Genomic DNA, 25,856 nt, shown 5'->3' with positions numbered 1-25,856 from the left:
GCCCTTGCCCTGCAAGCAGCCATTTCTTTAAAGACCCCGCTTTCCTTTTAGTGGAAGATGATATTTAGTAACCAATATCTAGGCCCTAGATGTGATCATTGCTAATAGATTGTCATTGCTACTAGGTCCTCTCAGTAGGCAGAGCTAAGAAATAAATGTATGCATATACATATATATGTACAGAAATCTCATCTATCTATCTATCTATTTATCTTAGATACTATGCATTCACATCAATACCTCCAAATCTAGTTCAACACCACTGAGTTTCCATATTTGTAACTATTCTGAGAATGAAGAACCTTACTCCAATTATCTCCAAATATATTTACTTATTTGTCGATCTCTGTTTAATCAATGATAAAGAAGATGCATCTTCCTTTTTTTCCCCTCTTGAGAGTTTACTGTTAAACTAAAGCAGTAATTCCCTTCACATACAGAGCACATTGATTTCAATGAACTCATTTTAGAGGTCACATTATAGACAGAGCAGTGGATGTGAACTTGGGCCCTGGAAGCAGACCTGGGCTCTAGTCCTGGCAGTGTACTTATCAGCTGTGTGATTTTCAAAGAATTCTTTACCTCTCTAAGTCTCAGAGGATAATAGTATCAACCTCAAGAGTGTGCTGTCAAGAGGGAAGAGAAATGGGAACATATTGTATATGTATAACTGATTCACTTTGTTATAAAGCAGAAGCTAACACACCATTGTAAGGCAATTATACTTCAATAAAGATGTTTTTTTTAAAAAAAAAAAAAAGAGTGTGCTGTGAGGATTAAAGGAGTTAAAGGAGCTAAAGTATAATAGCCGTTAACACAGTGACGAGCACATAGTAAATACACAATGAATGACAGCTATTTTAACTATAATTGTATTTTCTACTTAATATAGGAAATTTTCTCTAACTTTCCAAGCCAGGATACAATTTTGGAAAGACAATTACCAATAAGCTTCAAAATTCATTAAAGCTTAGAGAAAGATAAATTGTAAAAACATTTTTATTACTCATATCTCCATATGAGGGAAAGAAACTGTACTTAGCACATAAAAACCTGACTATTCATACCTGACTTTCTTGGTCTCTGTTGAACATAAAGGGAAAATTGTGTTAGATGTTATGTCATCTTTTTCTGATCTGGAGTAATCATCTACTTTGAGTCAAAATTGGTTGATGAATTGCCTTTTAAAGACCTTCAGGGAATTCCCTGGCGGTCCAGTGGTTAGGACTCAGCGCTTTCACAGCTGTGGGTCTGGATTCAATCCCTGTTAGGGGAACTAAGATCCTGCAAGCCACGTGGTGCAGCCAAAAAACTCCAAAAAACAAAAAAAACCTTCATCAGCTGACAGCTATGAGGAAACAAAAGCTTTTGAGCATGGTCCATGCGTTAGATATGAATGTGATCGGAGTAGAAATGAAGATGATGAGAGTAGGACCGTAAAGGTAGACTTTATTTCAAAAGAAGTGGCCAGCATTTAGCAAGAAATAGTGGACATAAGACAACTTATGTTGTCTTATGTCATAAGTCCACTTATAGTGGACATAAGACAACATAAGGGTAAAATCATATTGGGTGGGGTGCTGGGAAGAAAAGGAAGACTCAGTGAAGAGGATAGAGTTGGGGCTGAGGAGGGCCAGGACAGCGGCAGGGCCACAGGAGCTGTGGAGGATCCTGGGGGCTGTCTTTTTTTTTTTTTTTAACATCTTTATTAGAGTATAATTGCTTTACAATGGTGTGTCAGTTTCTGCTTTATAACAAAGTGAATCAGTTATACATATACATATATCCCCACATCTCTTCCCTCTTACGTCTCCCTCCCTCCCACTCCCCCTATCCCACCCCTCTAGGTGGTCACAAAGCATCGAGCTGATCTCCCTGTGCTATGCGGCTGCTTCCCACTAGCTATCTATTTTACATTTGGTAGTGTATATATGTCCAGGCCACTCTCTCACTTTGTCCCAGCTTACCCTTCACCCTCCCTGTATCCTCAAGTCCATTCTCTAGTAGGTCTGCATATTTATTCCCGTCTTGCCCCTGGGTTCTTCTGACCATTTTCTTTTTTTTTTTTTTTTTTAGATTCCATATATATGTGTTAGCATATGGTATTTTTCTCTTTCTGACTTACTTCACTCTGTATGACAGACTCTAGGTCCATCCACCTCACTACAAATAACTCAGTTTCGTTTCTTTTTATGGCTGAGTAATATTCCATTGTATATATATGCCACATCTTCTTTATCCATTCATCTCTGGGGGCTGTCTTAACATCCAATCCACCGTGAGTCTAGGATGTCTTTCTGCAGTGTTAAGACTGAAAACTACATTTCCCAGGTTTCCTTGCAACCAGAGGGTCTGGATGTGATGCAGGTTCTGAGAATCGGGTGATGTGAGTGAGGCTTGAAAGATGTAGATAGCACTTTTGGGCTGCTTCTGCTGGCAAGAAGGTCATGGGACTGTTGGCTCCCTCTGCCCTTCCTGGCCAGTGTTCAGCATTCCCGCATCAGCTTCCCGAGGGACAAGAGGCAAAGGCCTGGGAATCCATGTTTTGCTTGTGTGGCTCTAGGAGAAAGTTCAGTTGTGGTGGCCTCCTGATCTCTGGATCTCAGCAAAGGCAATATGTTCAGTGGTTCCAGGGGTGGCTTCCTGAATTCTCATCTTCCTGAGTGGGAGAGGTAGTAGCTCTCCTAGTGGGTCCTATCTGCTGTGATCTGGGAGTCATTCCTGAGGGCCCAGTCTAGAGCATGCTCTTCAGTCCTTCCAATAATTTTAACAGTGTTTAAATCCCCCTCTGCTGAAAATACTGTGGTGGTTTCTGTTGTCTGCAACTGACCTCTGATTTGATACAAAATCCACTGGAGAAAGGATATTCAAGAATAAAGGGCTAATCAATAATTCAAAAGCTGTCAAAAAGTCAAGATGAGGATTTCATGCATGCATGCAAGCATCCATCCATTATAACAATTAACATTGCTAAGTCCCTAATGGGTACCAGGTACCACACTGGACATTTGGGAATACTGTACAAAGATGAATAAAAGTCTTCCCCCTCAAGGATTCAGTCTAGTGGGGGAGAGAATCATGAATATAAATGTAATAGATTGTGGCAAGCACAATGACAGAGGCATATTGAGAGAGTTAGCATTAGAAAAGAGGAAGGGCACCTAACCTAGAGTGAGACTCTGGGAGGAAAGTAGGTTTCTTGGACGGAGAAACACAAGCTGAATATTGAAGGATGAGTCTTTTTATTTAGTTAATAAATACGGACTGCTTACTATGGGTTAAGCATGGTGCTAAGATCTTTACATGCTAGACCTCATGGAATCCTCCAAACATTCATATGAAGTGGAGAGTATTATTAGCAGAGGGAACAGCATGAGCAAAGGCAGGGATGAGAAACACTGTTCCAGCCGACACCTGAAGACAGGGCCCCATCTCCCACCCTCTGCAAGACGGTAGGAGCCCAACTTTGATAAGACAACAAACCCAGATGAGTTTCTCATGGACCAGCGCCTCTCTTCCAGCTTTCTGTAGTTTTTCACCTCTCTGGCTCTACTGAGAGCCTGCTCAGCCTCCTTATTCCCTCATTCTCCCCCTAAAACTCTGTTTTAGATTTGCTTTTATCATAATATACCACCAGGTAGTGACGTTATGCAGGAGGAAACATATAGCCTTAGCTGCCAGCTTTTACTGGAAGGTATCTACCAAATGAACTTGTGACTGGTGATTAAATTGGCCTAAAACAGACTGCAATGTTGTGGAAAAGGAAACTAAAAGCCCATGCACCCTCATTCCGTGGAGAGGGTCATATTTGATCCCTGAGACCTTCCCTTAATGTAGTGCCCACTGAGGACCTCTTTAAGATCAGTAGGTGAATACTCATCTTCAAGGGCTGGACAGAAAGCATTCTAGCCATTGTAAAGGTCAAGGTCATCCTCTGGCAGTGTAGTTGACAAAATAGAGTTAACAATTTTCTACCACTTCTAATTAAAACTTGATTACGTAGAGGCATTCAGTTTGCTAATGATTGCTTAAGTTAAATATAAATGAAAAAAGGAAAACCTAGCCAAAACAGAACTCCTGCTCTAAATTTGAAATCAACCTATTCTGTATGCCTGTTCAGAGGAAGCTGGTTGAGGTTAAATGAAGAACAATTTGAAAACTCAAGAATCAACCTAAGTGAAGTTATAACATATGAGAAACCTAAAAGTAAAAATATGTCAAACACATTTTATTTGGTGTTTCATGCTAGGTCGATTAAAAAAAAAAAAAAACAATTTGGTTGAACAGATTTTTCTTTTAATATGACTATGTGTACATGGACAACTGAGAATAGGGAAAAACCCCAAATTAATGTTTTTAACAAATTACAGCTGTTACTAAAGACGGGGTATGCTTGGATTTTAAGGAAAAGGTCCAATAAATGAACAGCCCCTCATTCAATCTAATCAATCCCACACATTCTAGGGGCAGAAGTTTACCTTTTTTAAACACTCCATAATAAAAAAAATGCGTTCCCTCAGTGTTCTCTCTCCTTCAGTATTTAGTTATTAGTAGTCTCTCAAATGATAAAATAAAATTGAATTTATATGATCAAATGAAAGTGCAAGTCTGTACAGCCAAGCTCAGCAGCGAAAGCGAAGAAGGATGAAGGGTGAAAGCTGATGGGTACCCCGCAGAACAAGGACCTTCATGAAGGTCTCATCCTGCAGTGTCCTGGGTGCCAAACGCAGTCCACATTCCATCATTTTTTCATTGCTCTTAAACGAGCAAAACCAAATTCTCTTTTTTATTTAAAGAAATATTAAATCTTTATTCTCCCCCACCTCCAAATAATTTGTGATCAGGTAAGGCAAAGGTAAGTCCCACCATCACTGGGGACAGCAGCAATAAACAGACTTCAGAAATAGCCCTGAATCATCAACAACATTCTCTCATGGTAACATAAGGAATGCATCTCATAAATCAAATTCTGCAATGTTGTCACATTGTTCTAATTTATTTGATTAGTTTATCTGAAAAAACTTTATAAATACATTATTTAAGAGGACAGTAAATTATTTTCTTGCTCTGAAAAAATAATGTTTTTTTTTTCACATTTTAAAATTGTTGAGTATGTTTTGCAAAAGGAGATGCAAGAAGAATGGGACAGTGGGGTTTGCAGAATGTCCATGTACAAGTTGCATTTACAAGAACCTGGTAATCTGCCTCTACAAATAGAGCTCTTCGCTCTATTAAATAATATTTAAACAAACAGGCTTCATTTAAACATCTCTCCTATTCACTCTACTTGTTGAACCAAGAGGTACTTATATTTCAAGTATTACACTGTAAAAGGTAAAAATTTTTGTGCCAATTTTACATGTTAGCTTTTAAAGTCCAAAATATCTATGTGAAAAATCATGCCTACTCGGCCCATTTCTTTTACAGCCAAATGCTCTCATCTTTTAGAGAATGCAGAAAAATATTGATTTCCTAAGAAGGAGCACACTGGAAAAAGCCATTTTAAAGTACTGAAGAACAAGGGAGGATTTCTTTTTCTCTATTGGCGAAAATTATTAGAAAAGCTATCCAGTCTATTGTCTTTAGCTGGTTTTAATAAAGTCTTTTCAAAATGATGGTCAAGAAATCTTTAGAAAACTGGAGGAAGGGGAGATGCTCCTTTGTAGCATGGAAGGAATTCCATTAATTGTAGAAATTCTTATTAAATTTCTGCTTTGGTTCTTCAGAAGAAATGCTCATATAACTTCTATATTAGGAGACAGAAAAAAGAACAGATTAATATGACATCTATCTAAAATCTTAAAGAATACTACAGTAATATCTTACATTCCTAAAATTTTACCATGCTTTTATATACATTGTCTTATATAAGAATAGGCAATTTTATCAGGATCCGTGGTCTTATATATAAGTGAATTCTACCACTAGCAGGAAAACATGTCCTTTTCTTTAACTTAGGCTATATATCATTTCCTTTTCCAAACTGCATAAGTCAACTGTACTTTTCTTTGAGAATACGGACTTTACATTCATTTGTCTTGAATCCTCAGTACCTGATACTTCGGGTTCCAACCATATGTTGGAGGTTAAATAAATGTTGGTTGATAAGTAGTCATGACCACAAAAGAACCCTAACACCACTTAATATCACAGACACTGGACTATGTTCCTAGATAAGGTATGGAAGAGTGAGAATGAAATGACAGGTACATCAAAAGGTGATTTAAAGCCTGGTGAATGAAGCAGGAAGTCATCTGAATGTTCCTTCCATCTCTCTGAATCTGTGACATGACAAAGCAGGAAGCTGCACCAGGAATGTTTCCACCAACACACAGGTAATCAGATTGTTCTCAAAGGCTTAAGAGTCAGAATGTCAGGCTTTATAGCTTCCATTGACAGCTGGACCTTCTTCCTTTTACAATCTAGAAAAGTAGATCACTAAAGGGAAGTTACACTCCCCAGGTCAGTATATTAGAGAAGGAAAAAAGACTAGCTTCATTTGGATAGGAGGTTCAAAGTTGGCTTTTCCAACCAGTTTTAAAGTGGGAAATATGTTAAAAGTGCACAGATGGAATCTAAATGACAAAACAATTTGACCACAAATAATGCGTTACCGACTCATCTATAAACATCCTGAATTTGCTTGGTTCTCTTCATAACAGTATAAAAAGATGCTAGTCAATACATGAAAGTGAGGTGCTGGGAGAGAAGCTGATAGAAATCAAAGAGGTTTGAAAAGAGATGGAGCTGGATTATCCCACTTGTTCTTGACACTGATGGGACTGTGCTGTTGAGTTACTATGAGCACTGCGTTGGTAATTTTTTTATGTTGTTATTTCTCTGGGTCCTGTAAAGCTATTGTTCTTTTTGCACAATGACTTCAGGTTAAGTGTGAGTTCCAGAGACAGGGTATAAGAAAGTCACTTGCAGTTTCAACAGCTACGGTCACTCAACAAGGGATGGAAGGCCCTTGGGCTCAGTATGCTCCTAGTCTGGAATATTAGTCGCATTACCTTAAATTGTAACTATCTTACTACATTTAAAAAGGACAATAGTATATTATCCCAGGTTGCTAAACCCAAACGAGAGAAAAATGGTGGGAGAACATGTTGGCAGTCTTAAAATATCTGAAGAGCTGAGAAAGATGGAATAGAAACCAAACAAACCTTTTCTCTAGTGGACAGAACTAGGTTCAATGGCCACTCAGTTACGGTTGTTTGTCTTAATATGAAGCGTGTTCTGGGCACGCAGTATGAAGCACTGCCACTGGGCAATGAGTGCCGCTCCGTGAGGAGAGGCCCATGGATACCCAGTGGGTGCTGCGGGCCGAATTTCTACACTGAGTGGGAGAACAAGAGGGGCCCTAGAAGTTGCCCAACCCAACTCAAAATTCAACTTCTAATGACCCATGCACAATCTCTTCCACGTGGCTTATCTGGTCCCTTGAAGGACAAAGTGTGCCACATTCACACAGCAGAAGGTTCATTCCCTCTTGGGTGTCACATATTTCTGATGATTACTGAAGGGAGTTCGAGGCAAGCTTACCTGCTGTCTGTTGTGTTTGAACACCATCTACCTGAGGCAGGGGCCCAAGTGTCCCTTCATCACCAAAGGCCAAAATAGGATTCAAAGGAATGTCTGGACTCTCGCTGTTGGTGACATCTAATCTGGGTGGTTTAGATCCAACGGGTAAATTTATAATTTCTTCAAAATTTTCATTCTGAACTGATATTCCATTTTCATTTGGTTGTTTTTCCAAATTGGGAGTACTAGGGAGTTTGAAAAATCAAAATCAAAAGGAGTTAGTATTAAAACTGGAAAACATTTTTAGGACAAACTGTTTTATAATAAATACTTTTATAATCTAACAATCGAAATGTTAGAATGATTGACCTCATCATTACTAACAAAAATGGTGAATTCTGACATATTTGTACCTTAAATTCTTATTTAAAAAAACAGCTTTTTAAACTAAAACTTATCAAATGGACCAATTTATCAATTAGAATAGATCCTCATCATCAACAGTTCTACATATATTTAACATGCCTGTCTACTGCAGGCATTTTATATCTCTTTGTCTTATAAAGAGTAGCCCTTATTAGGATCTTTACTTCAAAGATGAGGGGATTATAGAGGGGCATAATTTGCACAAGTCACACAACTACTGGGAGACAGTCCAGATTGAATGTGTGATCTCTGGTCCTATGTTTTTCTCATAATGCTATTTTTTATAGTCCCAACTATTCAAATTCCAGCCCTTCCTGGATGTCTCCAGCTTCCTGAGACATGTGCATAATTTTATAGGTAAATTGTTGAAGACCAACCTTCTCATCTTTGCCCCTTAAATCTGCCTCTGACCCCACCTTGATTCTTATTAATTCATGCTTAATATCTTGGATTTTTGAGATACATTTAACTGGCCAACAAATTCTCAGTTTCTACCTATAGTTTCTCTTAGGGTTTTTTTTTTTTTTTTGGCTGCACTGGGTCTTCGTTGCTGTGCACGGGCTTTTTCTAGTTGAGGTGAGCGGGGGTTATTCTCCGTTGCGGTGCGCAGGCTCTAGGCGCACAGGCTTCAGTAGTTGTGGCACGCAGGCTCAGTAGTTGTGGCTCGTGGGCTCGGGAGTTGTGGTGCACGGGCTTAGTTGTTCCATGGCATGTGGGATCTTCCCGAACCAGGGATCGAACCCGTGTCCCCTGCGTTGGCAGGCAGATTCTTAACCACTGCACCACCAGGGAAGTCCCTCTCTTAGGTTTTTCACTCCCTTTACACACTTCATAACCAAATAGGCAGCCTGTTAGGTTATATGTTCATTATTATGCTTTACAATGCAGCAAAACAATGCCTGTGCACCAAATGAACGTTCGATTAATTTTATTGTTCACTTGATCTGACTGCAGCAGTAAACATTATTTGCAAACTTCATAATTTGTTCAGTGGCTCATGTATAAAAAATGACCCTATTTGACAAAATTCTAGAGTTAAAATTTTCAAATGGAAAATATTAATAAGACTAAAAATGTGAAACAAAAATTGTGACGGTTTTAACTTCTAATACACACTCATCATAACCAATGTTTATCTGTAGACAGAGATCTATGGAAGAGATCAGAAAGTCAGGTCTCTACTGTCAGTAATGCCAACAACTTGAACTTTAGTAAGTTAGTCTTTTTCCATCTCCTTCCCAAATGGTGAAAATGAAGCTAGTAGACATCTAATCTTTCCATTGTTCTTTTTTTTTTTTTTTAGGAATCTTTGCTTTTTTTTTCCCTATTGAGGAAATAGTTTAGTTTCCCCAGTCAGTGAGATACATTGACTTTGTGGAACATATTCTAAAACATTTCTGATTTGGGTATTATGGTATTTTTTGTTAATTATTAAACCCTTTCTTCTAGAAAAAAAATAAAGACGCCTGACCTAAGTGCTTCACAAGGTATTGCAGGGTATGTTGAAAATATTATTTGTAAAAGTGCCGTGGAAGAGAACATAAAAATGTTATACAGATTCAGACTATAATGGTGCGTTTCCGCTATTTCACTAAGGAGGGGAGAAGAGGCTCGGCATCACAGTAGCCTACATTAGCGCGTGTGCACTCGCGCACACACCCCCTCCTAATACCTGCCTTTCTAGTGCTTGCACTGCCACGCCCATCCTCCTGCTCTTTCCCGGTACCAATGGGCTTTCTGTAATCAGGGAAAGAGTTTTGGTTCTCATCCCAGAGAGATTTTTAAGTAGAAGTTTTGGCAAAAGAAATGCATCTTCAAAGCCCTTGTTCCTTGACCACGTCAACTCCTGTCACCTTCCAGGCCTGTGTGTGCTGACAAGCTGTAATGGCAACGCCAACCCCAGGCCTGCATCAACAGCTGACCTCATTTTCCCCTCCCACTCTTACCCAACCACCCCACCCATTCTTACTTGTTAGCAATTAGAGGAATAATCATGCCCTATGCTTTGGATGACCAATTATTAAATGTTCAGAGGACACTGTGACCAGCAGAAACTATAAAACTGCAGCTGAAGTTGCTGGGGTTAGGGTTTATGGACCTGTGTGTCCTCTTAAGATACAAGTACCGGCTTTTGAATTCCCCTTCTTTGGCTGCTCTCTGGAGGTTGAAGTTGGATGCAAGACTCTTGAAGATATGTTTCAGGTTCTTATACAATGATTAATCACTTGATTTTACCACTGAAGAGAGTCAGCTAAAGTGTAAGCTAATTTTACTCCTCAGAGAGAATTATCAGTGGCTTAAAAAACCTATCCCTCGTTATAATAATGGGGTTCTCTGTGGCACTTTTTATCCTTTTCTAAAAATCTCTGACATCAATGAATTAAATGCCATAAATTATAGTAGTTGGAAATGAGTATATTATTTGAAAATCAAACTATAACTAAAAAAATGAAATATCACTTAATATATCTCTTAGGTAATTATGACAATAAATTTATTAAACATAATCAAACGCTTATTAAAATCTCTCGTAGGAAATAGGCAAATTTAAAAAATGTTTACTGTCCCAGAAAGTTATACATAGATACCTTATGACTTACAGACATCTTAGGATGTCCATCTTAGGACAACTTGTCTTTTCATGGCTTCCAACAATACAAAATGTTGTATAGTATGTGTTTTCAGATTAAGAAAAAAATTTATATATATCAAATCATTATGCCATATACCTTAAACTTATACAGTGCTATATGTCAATTATATCTCAGTAAAACTGGAAGAAAAAAAGATCTTAGATCTTAAAAGACATTTTTCTATCTATTAAAAAAGTTAATTTGAGGAGCTTCAATTCTCTTATGGTAGCAAAGACTGGCATTAGAGACAGAACTCATAATTCGGTAAATTCTGATAATTAAAAAGAGTTGCAGCTGAAAAATTTGAACATTATTATAAATATTTCTATAAGTTCTCTATGACTGGAGTTTTAGGCACAGGCTATGACTACCCTTAATTTTCATTTTTGAGAGCAATCTTACAATGCTGTCAGTATAAATGCAAAGGAACAGAAAAGCAATCTTTCTTTAACCCACACTTCTTAACTATTGTTAGCAACCATTTGTTTCCTCAATAAGAAGCTCTACTACTAGTAAAAGAAATATTGGCATCTAAATTACTTTTACTAAGGAACAAACCTGAGACTCACTATAATATTATATACAGTGAAAATACAGCTGCTGTATATCATCAAAGGGTGTGAAGATGGTCCAGGATCATGCCAAATACATACAAAGGAAAGTAACAAATTATTCCCTGTAATTTTTTTTAATAGCCACACAAAAACCTCACCATCATATTTAGAGATTCAAGAAAAAAAGACATTTTCCTTTTCTCAGATTACAGAATTACTAGCTCTACCAAACATTAATGAACCTAAATAAATCTTCATGTTAAAACTCAAAATTCTGTCTGGCCCCAGAAAATTCTGGTGGGATTGGTGGGGCAAAAACAGTCGTGCTTTGCTCTAATGTGCGTAAGTAAGAAAGGCCACAGTTGTCTAACTCACCTCTCCACAGTCACTTCTGATTGGGGTGAGGTAACCACATGGGGGCTGGCTACTGGTTCTCCTTGTCCTGGAGAGTTTGTCATATTTGGAAGTGCAGACACCGCTGGACATGGCAAAGAAGATGGAACAAAGGGTTACTACAACTCTACTATCAAACCCAAACCCCAGGAGCCAGAATGCCTGGATTTATGTCCTGCCTCTGCTACTTACCAGCTGTGTGACCTTGGGCAAGCCACAAACGCTCTGTGCCTCAGTTTCCTCATGGATAGTAATAGTACCTAACTCATAGGCTACTGTGAGAATTAAATGTATTAACACATGCAAAGTACTTAGAACACTGCCCAGCACATTGTAAGGGTGGAAATCAGTGCTGTGATTATTTTTGCTTGCACCAAATTGACTTTGGACAAAAAAGTATGTAATACTGAAACCAAAGCAATTGACGAAGATAACAGTAAGCTGATTTGGTCAGGCCGATGCTGAACAAATTATTACTGAAGGATTTGGAGCAAATCACCATGAAATACCCTAAGTGATGAAAAACATTTTGGAAAACTCAGTTTTAGTCCCACTTAAGAATGGTAGGGATTTCATGCACGGAAGGCCAGTGAATTGTACCTAACTGTGCTACCTAGTCATTCAATATTCCCCACTGGAGTCTAGCGTGAGCAAACAATATTGATGACTGACTTTAAAATCTGGGCCAGGTTTATGTAAAGTCTTAAGAAGAGACTAATAACTTACAAGCTGCCAAAATTTGCAAAGCTGGTTATAGGAATCTTCTGAGAAGACTTCTGATAGGTCTGCAAACTCACCTGCCTGCCCAGCCTAGAATTCTCTTTGGAGCACTGGTGATACCATTCAGTCCTCAACCAAATGTGGGACCAGGAGAAGAGGAACATGTGTTAGATAATCCTCAGGCCTCGTTTTAGCACTATTAACTCAAACCAAATTTATTATGAGAGTTGATAAACACAGGTGTGATGACTGACAAGTTTCACCTTCCTTCTGGCCATTGTTCATTCTCGAATTGAGGTACAAAGAATAATCGAAAGAATTGATAGGGGAATAGCAGGAAGAAGACAGATGGAAAAACAAAAAACCAACAGGAGCCTGGCCATGTACAAACTGCAGCATCAGTTCCTCAAATAATCCTGGGTTGGTGCAATTTACATTCTAAAATGCTCATTCTGATGACTTACTGGGTGCCATGCCTGCTTTAAGCCTACATGTATTACAACATTCCTGGAGGCAACCTGTTAAAAATGCAGTGGGGTTAATATGCAACCATTAGGCTATTCTCCAAACAAATATAATTAGGGCATCTTTAAAAGAGAATGAAAAGCCCCACACTGAAGGGATTATGACACAGGGGAACTCGGATAGCCTCTACTGAAGTAAAACCAAATCCCCAAATACCAATATTTTACATTTGAAAACCCCAGAACAGAGAATGTTCTTTCACATAAATCCTTTCATTTGATCTTTACTCCGGTCTATAATAAACAGTAAAAGAAACGGAGGTATCTCTGGCCCTTTCTTTTCATATTGATACTGCAGATGAGGAAAGAGGAAGACTGAATAATGAATTATCGACCAACCACCTGTATGTACAATCATGAAGACCACGTGGAATCATGGAAGGAGCCAAATTACAAGCTGGTGACTTGGACTCCAGCTGTGTGAGCTGGGCCTGTCACTCAACCTGAGTTCTCCTTGTGGGTAGGGACCTCGGCTGACCTGTTCACACTGAATCCTAGCACCTACAAAAGGGCCTGGCACACAAAAGTTTTCTGAAAATGCCTGCTGACTCCAAGATAAAGCATCTCCTATCTCACAGGCCTGCAATGGAAATTAAACAAGAAAATGTATGCAGATGTATCTGACACAAAGAAGGCATTTAATAAATATTAGTTGAGTCTGAGTACTAAAACACTAAGATAAATTTTACTTTTATATACACCAAATTTGGTTTAAAATCACCAAGAAATTAATCATCTTTGTCCAAAGCCTATGGCATATGAACAACTTTCTAATGAAATTTCAACAAATTTCAAATTTTAACTCTATTCTGAAGTGAGAACTAAAAGAAATAACATTTAAATCCTTTCCTGAGAAATGCCATAAGTACAAGTTGTCAAAATGTTTAAATTTAATGTCCTTAATAGCAAATATAAACACAGATTCCTTTAGCAGATAGTAAATGACAAATGAAATTTAATTTTATAAACTCAAAGAAAATTCTTCTAATCGTGTGTGTATATACACATATACGTGTGTATACATATCTATAGAGGCATACACACACATAGATATATACAGAGACATGTATATGATATAAAATGACTTAAGATATTAAATACTCCATTAGAGTATAAACAAATGTGAAAAAAATCTGCTAGAAATGCTAGAGATTTTTAGATAAAGGGGATTATTTGTGGACTAGATGAGAAACACCTAAGCTTCTGTGAGTCAATGAGTATTTTTATTTTAAATCAATGTTTATCTTGACCTCCATAGAATAAATTAAAAAATTCTATATTTGAATTGATTTGAGTTCACTGAAATAAATACCTGTTCCTCTAATGAGCGCTCCCTTGGTTATATCTCCATTTCTCTGATCAACAGTTTTCTAACAAAGAAAAAAAAAAGACTTTTTAATGTTAAAATTACAAATGAACGTTAAAAAAAAAGCCATTAAGAATAGTTAAAAAATAAGGCCATCTCAATACCTTATCTGAAGCTTCTGTTCTTCTGGTTCTTTTCATTATCTCCTCAAGTCGCTACAAAAAAGGAAGAATTAAGCAAACAGATCAGACATGGAAAGAAAGCTAGCCTGGCGCATTTCACTGACTAAACAAACAGCAGGGCATTGAAACATGTCTATTACTTTGGGAAAATATAATTGTCTTTGTCTTAACTGGAGTTACTCAAAGAAGTTGAAATTGGCTTAAGCCGCATGAATTGGAAGCAACTGTTTTTGGTGAAGCCTGAAACACCAAGAGCGATTTCTTTGGAGGAGAACATTAATACTGAGAGCTACTTTAGTTAACCTGGAATGGGCAGGACACTTTTGTCTTCTGATGGCAGTGAGCTAGTCTCTTGGTCTGGAGCCGCCTTCAATCTAGGCAGAATGAGAGCAGCGAGGGCGCCAGGCTGCGGGGGCGGATGCAACTACCTTCTTCCTCTCCAGGCGCTCCTGCTCTTCTCTCTGGAAATGCTTCTCCCGTTCCTGCCGGACCCTCTCTGCTTCTTCCCGAACACGAGCTTCTTCTTCTTTCTGAAAACGGGAAGTCGGCATCTGCTTCTTAACAAACAGGCTGGCTTTGCCCGCTGCGCCAAAGTCCCGGGGCGCCCGAGGACGGAGAACGCGAGGACCACGAGCGCGCACGGGGGAGACACGAGCACTCCCAACCACACGCTCAACAGCTTCCTCTTCTCATCTGGGCTGCCCCTTGCCCCATCTTGAGCCAGGGCTACACCGCCCTGCTTCCCGGGCGGGGCCCGGACCCCCCGCCCCCCTACCTGTTTCTGGAGGCGCTCCATCTCCTCCCGCTCGCGCCGGACCCGCCCCTCCTCCTGCCGCCGCAGCTGCTCTTCCCTCTCCCTGGCTTGCTGAGCTTCCAGCTGGCGGGCCTCCTCCTCTCGGCGGGTTCTCTCTTCAGCCACCCTTTGGGCCAATTCTTCTCGCTTTTGTCTGGAAAAAGACAAAACAAGACAAAGATACGTGAGGGGACTTCCTTGGCAAGGCTCGATCGAGTCTGTGGTTACCGCGAGAACAGTCTGTTGGGAGGTCTGGCCAACAGCATCCACTGATACATGTGAAGCCACCCTCTCTCTCTCCCTCCTTCTCCCCTTCCCAGCCTCCTGTTGCCTCGTGGGAAACAGAAGCAGAACGTATCCACTCATATTCTGAGGAGAGCTTGTTTTTTTTTTTTTTTTTAAAAGATCTGCAATATAACTATAAAGGCTGAGACTTGTTTAATCCAATAATGTGACTTTTTAGTAACGAATTTAATGCTCCCCTCCAAATCTCTGTAAGTAAATAAAGGTTATAATGTTCTGTTTCAGTACAGGGACAAGATGGGCCATGTAAGCTCCCTGTTGGGACCAAGGGTAGGGCATGTCCAAGATGGCGGCCCAGCACTGGGGCTGCCCTCCTTTCCGGAGAGGCAGTTCTGCTTATTTGAAGAACAATTATATTGACATTAGCCTTATTAGCTCCAGAAGGGAGCCAACTAAGCAAACTGCCCCTGGCATACTGTCTGGCAGGCAGTCATGGGGCACTTAACTGTCTCATGCAGCTACCTTCTGAGAGGAATACTATCTGGAAGGAAGAAAACATGAGCTGTTATGCAGCTTTAAGATAATTAGAAAGATAATGAGGAAACATGGAGATGAGAGATACGTTAAATAAAAAATTAAGACTGCACAACTGTACCTCTACTGTGGTTACAATTATGCAAATCTATGTGTGTATGTATATATTTATGCATGTATATACACCCACACACTGTTCAGAGGCTGGAAAGGGTGACCCAAAAAGTACACAATTATTGAAATCTGGTAAGAATATGGATGATTTTTTTCTTTAAACCTTTCTCCTTCGAAAACAAAACAAAAAACCCCTTCTCCATCAATTTTGTTGTACTGTCATTATAATAAGAAAATGTGGCTTAAAAAAGTCGCTTAGTGCTCAGGGGAACACCAGGGGAGACTAATTCTGAAACAACTAAATAGATTCACCTTCAACACTACTATTACCTCTTCTCTCTGACTGAAGACTTAATCCAAGGTGTCACTAGGGTGTCACTGAGCAGTGTCACTCCTTTACCTTTCGAGCTCTTCCATCTCCCTCTTCTCCCTTTCCTCCTTCTCCCTCTGCTCTCGGGCCAGACGCCTCTTCTCAGCTAGCAGCCTCGTGGCCTCTTCTGGGTCAGTGGTGCCCGCAGAGGTCTTCAGAGAAGCGCTGGCAGTCACAGTGGATGACGGGGCCGGAGTGGAGGCTGGAGCGGAGGCTGGTGCTGAGGCTGCCTCCGGAGCAGCTGTACAAACAAGTACAAGGAGAAAACCAATTGGAAACAAAAGCCAAAGAACAACACAAAAACTAGCATCCCCCGCACCTCAGGCCTCGAATTCATCGCTATAAAAGAAGAGGGAATGTTTATTACTGCGCGTTCTCACGGTTTCACTGTATTCTATCTGTAACCGGGCAACAGATAACAAAAAGCCGCGTGTGTAAGTGAGACATCCGAAGCTGACACTCTGTCACCAAGCCTTATTTTTATACAAGTTAAATCAGTTAACAACATATATCGAATGTGTACTAAGTATAGAGCCTCATGTTAGGTTCTGTGGGAAGTTATACCCCAGGAAAAAAGATGAGATCTTCCATTTGCCTTTCATTACGTTAAAAAAAAATTCCTTCTCTTTAGTGACTATTCATCACTAGAGGACTCAAGCCTTTCTGTGACCATGCCCCGTGTCCATACCACAAGCCCGGACTCAGGCTGGAAGAGACCAAGGAAGAGGTCTCTTATGTCTACGCAGAGCTGTCTCCAGGTCTGAGGAGGGAGCCAAGAGCCTCTGTGGGAGCCAGCACCTGTGCTCCGTAGACACTGCAGGTCTCCACTGCCAGTTCTCATGCCAACATGCAAGATGAGAGTAGTTCTCTGACCTTATCTGGATTCAGGAAAAGGACCTAGGGAGCTGGTGCCCCCCCGCCATAGGCACCATGGTGAGGTGTGATCCCTGGCACCTGACCGCTCCAGACCCTCCTTTCAAGATCTACATTTCTCCTGCTGCTCCCACAGATTTTTCTTTGCCCTCAGGACACTTTTTGGCCTTTCTCTTCTCCCTCTTTCCATGCAAACAGGTATTGGACTCTTCCATTCCCTTACTATACTATCATTTGTCTTGAGTCACTATTCTTTCTTTGCCCCCCACCCTCTATCTTCAAATTAAGTCTTAAAGAGAAAACTCTTGAATGAAGACAATTTTCAACAAGATACATTGAATTTCTAGTTCCAGGTGATTTTAAACTTCTAAACAGCATCTGGTTAACCTGGTAGAGATGAGATCCACTGGGTCCTTTGGAAAAAATCTGATCTCTGTCAATCACATACGCTAAGCCAGTGGTCCCCAAACTCCAGTACACACAGGATAACTGCCACTCTATTTTATCTGGCAATCCTGCACAAGAGTCAACAGATGAGCTTAGTATCCTTCAGAGTCCTTGGATCCACCACGTATTCTGATTCAATAGGTCTGAGGTAGGGGCAGGGTTCTACAGTTTGAAACATTATAGATGTGGTTTAAAAATATTTCCATAAATTCTTCGAAAATCCTCCCTTTAAAAGATGGAGGCTAATCCCCCCAACTTGATTGTGAGCTGAAGCTAGTGACTTGCTTCTAATGAATAGTATGACAGAAATCGTGACTTCTGGGACTTCCCTGGTGGCACAGCGGTTGGGAATCTGCCTGCCAGTGCAGGGGACATGGGTTCAGTCCCTGGTCCGGGAGGATCCCACATGCCGCGGAGCAACTAAGCCCCTGTGCCACAACTACTGAGTCTGAGCTCTAGAGCCTGCGAGCCACAACTACTGAGCCCGCGAGCCACAACTACTGAAGCCCGCGTGCCTAGAGCCCGAGCGCCGCAACAAGAGAAGCCACTGCAATGAGAAGTCCGTGCGCTGCAATGAAGAGTAGCCCCCGCTCACCGCAACTAGATGAAGCCCGCGGGCAGCAACAAAGACCCAAAGCAGCCAAAAATAAATGAATAAATTAAAAAAAAAAAAAAGGAAAGGAAAGAAATCGTGATTTCTGCGTGTGTGACTTCAGAGACTGGGCATAAAAGATACTGTGGGCTCCTCGTGATTCTCTCCCCCAGATCACTCACTCTGCAGGAAGCCAGCAGCGTGGACAGACTGTGAGGACATCCAACAGCCCTATGGAGAGGTTCACGTGTCATGGAACGAAGGCCACATGCCGACAGCCCTGTGCATGAGCCATCCTCTAACAACCCAGCTAAGCTGCTCCCAAATTCCTGACCCAAGACTGTGTGATATAATAACTGTTTGTTGTTGTTATTAAGCTGCAAAGTTTTGGAATAATTTGTTACACAGCAATAGGATAAATAATAAAATGATTCTGATGCAGGTGCTCTGAATACCACATTTTGTCAAATTGTTGGACTCGGCCAATGAAAGGACTCATAAACCACACCTGAATTAATATGCTGTGGCTCTGACAATAGGCTGTAGGATGGATGATTCTTTCTTTATACGTAGGAAAATTATATTCAAGAAAAGTTCCCCAGATTAGCCTTAGAGTAAAATTTCCAAGTGCCCAATAAGGGAAAAAAAGAAAGAAAGAAAAAGCTAAGTCAACGCAGTGCAGGAGAAAAAGGAAGAGTGAATAAAGAAAGCAAGCAACCCACACTCCACCACGAGTCAGTGGATTCCTACCAGGAGCAACCTCTGGTTCGACGGGTGTCCCCTCTTCAACTGTGGCTTCTTCTACCTTCACCAAAAGTGCCCTGCCCTTTAGTGAGGGCTCATTGGCAACTTTCTGAGGTTCCTTCTCAGGGTCTTTTCTCTCAGGTTCCACTCTGACTTCTCTCTTGATGGGGCGGATGTTGCCGGGCGAGGGGGGCCGGACCTGAGCAGGGGCAGGTTTGACTGGTCCAGGAGGCACGGAGGATGCTGGTCTGGGGGTGCCAGGCAAATGGGGAAAGGACTTGGATGGGAGCCTGGGCAACAAACAAACAAAGTAAAGAGAAAGGGACACATGAGAACAGGCTTGCCAAAACCTTCCTTTCCCCATACCTCTACCATGTAATAGTCTTGGAACACCAATACGGAAGAGAAATGAAGATATTTAGCTGTGTGAATGTGTCTTTTATGTGGCAAATGCAGAAGTACTCACTTTAGAGGCTCATTCCAGGTTTCTCTTTTCTTTCCTTTGAGGAAAAATATTACTCCCCAAGTGAAGGCCAAACAGTGTGGGGAGAATAGTTTCTTTTCAGAGGACAGAGGCTCTTAATTCTCCAACATGGAACAACCCTGCCAGCCTCTTACATTTCACTTACCAAAGTCGGGAGGAAGCTGGTGATCTGGCTTTGGGGTGAGATGGAGACAGAGCCCTTCGGATGCCGGGTGTGAGGTGGAAGGGTATGTTTTCTCTCTCCCTCTCTCTTTTATAGCCCTAAGTTCAGAGGAACACAATAATTAGATTTTTCCATGAGCGGGACAATCACATTCACAGTATTCAACAGTGGAGCTGCAATCCATTGAATGGCTTTTGGGAAAATTTCCAACCTTTGCCATGTATATCCATTCCACCCCAACAAAAGGCCTTTATTAGGCTAAAACTGAACATTATAATTGAATTAACACAATCTGACACTAATAAGAAGGTTCTGGATGTGTGATCTGGACTTATATTCGTAAAAAAACAAAACAAAAACACACTTTGAGAAAGCACCTATACTTTGTATCTAAAGCTACCCGGAGCAAAATTTCTCAGTCTGGTTTAGCCCACACAAATGTCAAAATAAAGGTCACTTTCAACTTATTCCCCCTACCTTTATCTCTTTTAATTCTTAAGCAGTTTTTTTTTTTTTTACTCTGGAACACACTATAGCTCAGTTTATTTTTTTTTAATTTACATGTCTGCTATGTCAGACATTAATTCATTTTTTTCTTTATACTGATGTTATACAAACAAGTCCTTCCTCACTTAGTGTCCTCTTGCCCTTGAAGGAAAAGTCAGGTTCAAGGTGAGGAATTTCAGCTATTTTTAGTCTTCCTCATTAGGGATGAAATGGAAATCTCTGAGGTTGGGCCAAAACATCAGCCCTCCTATGACTGCATTCTAGGAATTCAGCCAGAGAGATGACACCTTTCCTAGGTAGAAATGGGCAAAAGGAAAACCAGAAGTGTTCTGATAGTCTCAAGTCAACGAAGACAAAAACAAACAAACAAACAATAAAACCCCCCAAACCAAAACACAAACAAAAAGACAAGGCACAGGGCAAGGGAGAATACTCATTCCAAGTATCTGAAACACGGCCAACAATGTTCTGGGATGGGAACAGATGCTGGCTGGAGGGACCTGTGTGAATGCCTGTCAGTCCTTCACTCTGTGGGATCCTTGCAGGAAAGCAGACTGAGGGTGCTAGGGAAGGGGCAGAACAACACCTAGCCTCAGGGCCAATAAGCTGGCGTGTACCTTCTTTTCTTTCCTTTTCTGCCTGGCTCAAGCATCACCCCCCTTCTTTCTTCCCTCCCCTTTTGTTCCCTTCAGCATCTCTTCTAATTGCTTCTAGTTTCCTTAGTAGCACCCTAGTTGATGGACTGGGCTATAGGTGGGGGAAAAACATCTCAGTGTCAAATATTACTCAATGTCTCCCCAGAATTTCTAAATAAAACAAATGAAGGATGAGGCAGGAAAGAGCTTCACAGGGTGTGTGCCACCTCTATATCACTTGCAGCTGCATGACCACCCTTTGTCCCCGTCTCTGGTAGTAGAAGGCAGGAGGCAGGGTACTGGAGAACAGCTGCAGCGCTTGGGTAGCAGAAACAGCAGCCACCATATGGAACCCTCTTGATAGGTGTACAGGATGGCAATTACGCCTCTGGCAGATCAAGTCCCCAGAGTGGAAGGTACAGGGCTCTTCCCGAGGGAGGCTGGGGTTAAGCACCTTGAGTTGCTTTTCTTTCTTTTTCTCAAAACGTTTTAATTTGGCTAAAGTCAGATCAAGGAGAGACCTGAATGGGAAAATAAGTCAGGAAAGGTAATTTGTGATGTGGAGGATTTGGGGACTAATGTCATCATCTACGCCTTGATAAGACAGGCATCTGGGAATAAATCTACATTAAAGTGTATAATCCTCAGACTCTTCTTTTTGTTAAAGTGCCACTGAACCAATTCTTTCTTTCTTAAAACTGACCTCCCTTTAATCACCTTTAGGGAGTAGGGGGAACAGGGAGGAGCAGTTTGGAAAAATGCTCAGTATTTGACATAACGCCCTCCCAGGCAGGTAGATAGATGCTTTTACCCTCTTAGTTCTTTAAATGTCTTTCCACTGGTCTTGGACTCAATCACCTATTTGAGTTCCACACATGTAAAGATGCTCCTGATTCTCATCCTGATCTGAGTTAACAGCCAGTGGTCTGTACAATAATCTTTCCTGTTAACACGTTCCACAAGGCTAAGGTGGAACACACACAGTAAGCCCATGTCAGTGGTCTAGGCAACTTACGAGCAGGACAAAGACTTTTTAGTTTTACAACTAGAGTTAGGTTTAGAATACAAATAACCCACGAGACAATATAAACAGATATTCAAAGGCAGCACTGTACAAGAGAACAGTGATGATAGAAATGTTCTGCATCTACACTGTCCAAAATGGTAGCCACTAGCCACATCTGGCTATTTGAATTTAGACCTAAATTAATTAAAATTAAATGTTAAGTTTAGTCTCACAAAACATATTTCAAGTGCTCAATAGCAGGCAGTTGAATTTAGATCTAAATTAATTAAAATTTAATAAAATTGAAAAGGAAATTAAGAAAACAATCCCATTTACAACAGCATCAAAAAAAGAATAAAATACTTAGGAATAAACTTAACCAAGGAGGTGGGAGACTTCTACGGTGAAAACTAGAAGGCATTGCTGAAAGAGATTAAAGAAGACACGAATAAATGGGAAGACATCTTAAGTTCACAGAATGGAAGGCTTGTTATTGCTAAGATGTCAATACTATCCCAAACAATCTACAGAATCAATGCAATCCCTATCAAAAGCCAACATCATTTTTTGCAGAAATAGAAAACTCCATCCTAAACTCATATGGAACCTCAAGGGACCCTGAATAAACAATCTTGAAAAAGAAGAACAAAGTTGGAGGTCTCAAACTCCCTGATTTCAGAACATATTACAAATCTATGGTAATCAAAACAGTATGGTACTGGCATAAAGACAGACATATAGACCAATGAAACAGAATAGAGCATCCAGAAATAAACCCTTGTGTATATGGTCAAAGGATCCTTGACAAGAGTGCCAACACCATTCAATGGGGAAAAGACAGTCTTTTCAACAAATGGTGCTGGGAAACTGGATATCCACATGCAAAAGAATGTAGTTGGACCCTTACCTTACACCATATACAAAAATGAACTCAAAATGATTAAAGACCTAAATGTAAGACTTCAAATTATAAAATTCCCAGAAGAAAATGGGAAGCATCATGATACTGGATTTGGTAATAATTTCTTGGATATGACACCAAAAGCACATGCAATGAAAGCAAAAATAAACAAATGGGACTTCAAACTTAAAAACTCCTATGCATCAAAGGGTATAATCAACAGAGTAAGAAGGCGACCTACAGAATGAGAGAAAATATTTGCAAATCATATATCTGATAAGGGATTAATATCCATGATGTATAAATAACTCCAACAACAAAAATTAAAAATAAGATTAAAAAACTAAAGATTAAAAAATGGGCAAAGGACTTGATTAGATATTTCTCCAAAGATGATATACAAATGGCCAACAAACTTATAGAAAGATGCTCAACATCACTGATGATTAGAGAAATGCAAATCAAAACCATAATGAGGTATCATCTCGCACCTATCAGGCTACTATTTAAAAAACAAACAAAAAAAACAAAATGAAAAAACAAGTATTGGTGAGGATGTGAAAAAACTGGAAGACCTTGTACCCTGTTGGTTGGAATGTAAGTAAAATGGTATTGTCACTTTGGAAAACCATATAGCAGTTATTCAAAAAATTAAAAATAAAATTACCATAAGATCCAACAATTGGGTATATATCCAAAAGAACTGAAGGCAGGATCTTGAAGAGATATCTTCACACCCATGTTTGTAGCAGTGCTATTCACAACAGCCAAAAGGGAGAAGCAACTCAAATGTCCATCAACAGATGAACAGATTAACAAAATGTGGTGTGTCTACACATGTACACATGTATGTGTGTGTATATATACACATACAGAAATATATATGTATAGACACACACACACAACGGAGTATTACTAGCCTTAAAAAGAACAGAAATCCTGTCACATGCTACAACGTGGAAGGACAGACCTTAAGGACATTACGCTAAGTGAAATAAGCCAGTCACAAAAAGACAAATACTGTATGATTTCATTTGTATGAGGTATCTAATGTAGTCAAATTCATAGGAACAGAAAGTAAAATGGTGGTTGCCTGGAGCTGGGGGAGGAGGATGGAACGTTGTTGTTTAGTGGGTATAGTTTCAGTTTTGCAAGATTTAAAAAGTTCTAGAGATTGGTTGCACAACAATGTGAATACACTTAATACTCCTGAACTGCACACTTAAAAACAGTTAAGATGGTATATTTTGTTATATGTTTTTTGTCACAATTAAAAATTGCTTAAAAGAAAATTAAATTTCAAATTTGATCCGTCAGTCTCATTTGCCACATTTTCAAGTGCTCAGCTGAATTCCACAGTGCAGCTCTGGAGTATAAATGATTTGTGAGTCGTTTTCTGGCAGTAGGTATTTGCCTAAATATTTAATTGCAAAGAAGTGAAAAGGCAGCCAATAGATCAAATACAGAAAGAAGGCACTAAAAAGACAAAAAGAAAACCGGTGAGAAAATATAGGTTTTGGATCGTATGATGACAAATCCCTCTCTTTAATCTGTTGGCCAAGGATCAGCTCTCACCTTTCCCTCCTGGAGTGTTAATTTTTGTTTTTATCCATAACAAGGTATTCTTTTCTTTGGTACATGCTTTTCTCTACCCAATAAGTATCCAATGTTTGGGGCCAAAACTGTTCTGCTGAACTATTGCTATTTGTCCACAGCTAGGATCTCTGAGGCACCAAAGTGCTAATGATGGAAGACTTCCCAGACATCAAAGGTAGTTTCACTTCTGGCTTGAAGGGCTGGAGGTCTGACTCAATCATGAATTAAACGTTGACTCCTGAAAGCCTGAAGGGCTTGAAAGAAAACTGCCTGTAGGCAAAGCCATCAAGCTCTCACAACCCTTGAATTATCCTCAAAGGTCTAAGCAAAATCCTTTTAGGTGTTCATCAGCTTTACAAATCTGAATTGCTCTGAGAAGTTAGGATTGAAAAAAATTGTTCCAGCCTTTCATGGGTCATGCTATTGCCATGAGAGAGGGGCAACGAGATCTTCTGGTGGACTGGGGAGTCCTTTAAGACTAAAGTACAACGTCTGAAGACCACAGAACAATGTCTATACATTTCAATGGCTACCAAATAACACACAGTTTAAATAAAACAAAGAAGAAAAAAGATTCTTGGAGACATACAAGTGACCTCATTGCATTTATAGCATGGTGAAAATTAATGTTAGTTCAGCCACCTTGTCAGAAACAACAGGTACAAATTATATTCTTCACTTGCAAACTGTGAGTCTATAACACAGCCCAACAGCCTTTCAAGAATTACTTAGTGAATAACTAGTGTTTTCAATACTTTGTCACTATATTTTAAGACCTGGGCCTTGACACGGATTAGCTAAACAGACAAAAATTCTTTATCTTGCTTTTTAGTGAACCACATTTAGAGTTCAGCCAGCTTCTGGACAGGGTTGGAATAAAATGCAAAGGCAGCAGTCCAGGCCCATTTCCCCTTCAAAGGTTTTCTTACTTTCAAAAATAAAGTATGTTGGCATTGCACTTATTTGTATGGAGGCACTCATATGGCAGTTCAGCCACTCAGACATGCTTGAACAAAGAACAATTTTCATCTTCAAATTCAGACTTTCAGGGGGGGAGCAGAATCCCCAAGTGGGGAGGAAGTGTCAGGACAGCACCACTCAGCCAGCCAGATTCAAGACTGGTGGGATGGATGGGAGGACGGATGTCACCATCGCCTGGCTTACATCCTCACTGCACCTCGAGGCGGTGTCCACTACGCACAGAAACAGTGCAGACTCGCCAGGCTGCTCCCAACAGCTACTCACCGCTGTGCCGTGAACAGTCCTCCTTCGCGTGGAGCCCTCCGGTGGTGTTACAAAGAATTTTGGTCGCTCCATCGGATTTCTAGAGTGTGCAGCTTTGTAGGGCATGATGTTGATGGGGCTGCAAGATGCTGAACGAGGACACATGGGGATAACTAGGGTGCAGGTGATTGTTTTACACACAAGAGTGCCAGAGGAGCAGTTGAAGGAAAGCCAAAAGCAGGATCAGGAAAAGGAGCAAAGCGGAGATAGAGAGAAAAGTGGGGAGAAGATGTTATTACCTAAAGGTGTCCAGAACCATCACACTCAACTCTCCTCACGGTCCTATTAGTTTACAGTGTGTCCAAAAG

General features: G+C 40.3%; 1 protein-coding gene and 1 long non-coding RNA gene across 10 annotated transcripts in view; one reads left to right on the top strand and one right to left on the bottom strand.

Annotated features, from left to right (window-relative positions):
- The first annotated feature begins 636 nt into the window (after positions 1–636).
- Positions 637–25,856, top strand: part of LOC309635021 — a 517,380-nt gene continuing 492,160 nt past the window's right edge. The window contains exon 1 of the long non-coding RNA XR_014248583.1: positions 637–764. This is a non-coding gene — a long non-coding RNA (uncharacterized lncRNA). The remainder of the gene's footprint in view (positions 765–25,856) is intronic.
- MAP7 (microtubule associated protein 7) overlaps positions 4,275–25,856 on the bottom strand; it is a 161,333-nt gene continuing 139,751 nt past the window's right edge. For 5 of the 9 annotated variants that reach the window (XM_082405686.1, XM_082405681.1, XM_082405679.1 and 2 more), the window contains 11 exons: positions 25,510–25,661; positions 19,602–19,717; positions 18,979–19,262; positions 16,347–16,557; positions 15,038–15,209; positions 14,691–14,792; positions 14,245–14,295; positions 14,087–14,144; positions 11,513–11,615; positions 7,546–7,769; positions 4,275–5,746 (listed from right to left, as the gene is read on the bottom strand). In XM_082405686.1, coding sequence (XP_082261812.1) covers positions 5,736–5,746; positions 7,546–7,769; positions 11,513–11,615; positions 14,087–14,144; positions 14,245–14,295; positions 14,691–14,792; positions 15,038–15,209; positions 16,347–16,557; positions 18,979–19,262; positions 19,602–19,717; positions 25,510–25,661 — 1,484 coding nt within the window. In that variant the 3' untranslated portion in view covers positions 4,275–5,735. Of the gene's footprint in view, positions 5,747–7,501; positions 7,770–11,512; positions 11,616–14,086; positions 14,145–14,244; positions 14,296–14,690; positions 14,793–15,037; positions 15,210–16,346; positions 16,558–18,978; positions 19,263–19,601; positions 19,718–25,509; positions 25,662–25,856 lie in introns of those variants that run through there. The other 4 variants (XM_082405687.1, XM_082405682.1, XM_082405685.1 and 1 more) reach the window with 2 other exon arrangements.

Source organism: Balaenoptera borealis (assembly GCF_965194805.1).
Source record: "Balaenoptera borealis genome assembly, chromosome: 9".
Lineage (NCBI taxonomy): Eukaryota > Metazoa > Chordata > Mammalia > Artiodactyla > Balaenopteridae > Balaenoptera > Balaenoptera borealis.
This window is presented reverse-complemented; position numbering and strand designations above follow the sequence as displayed.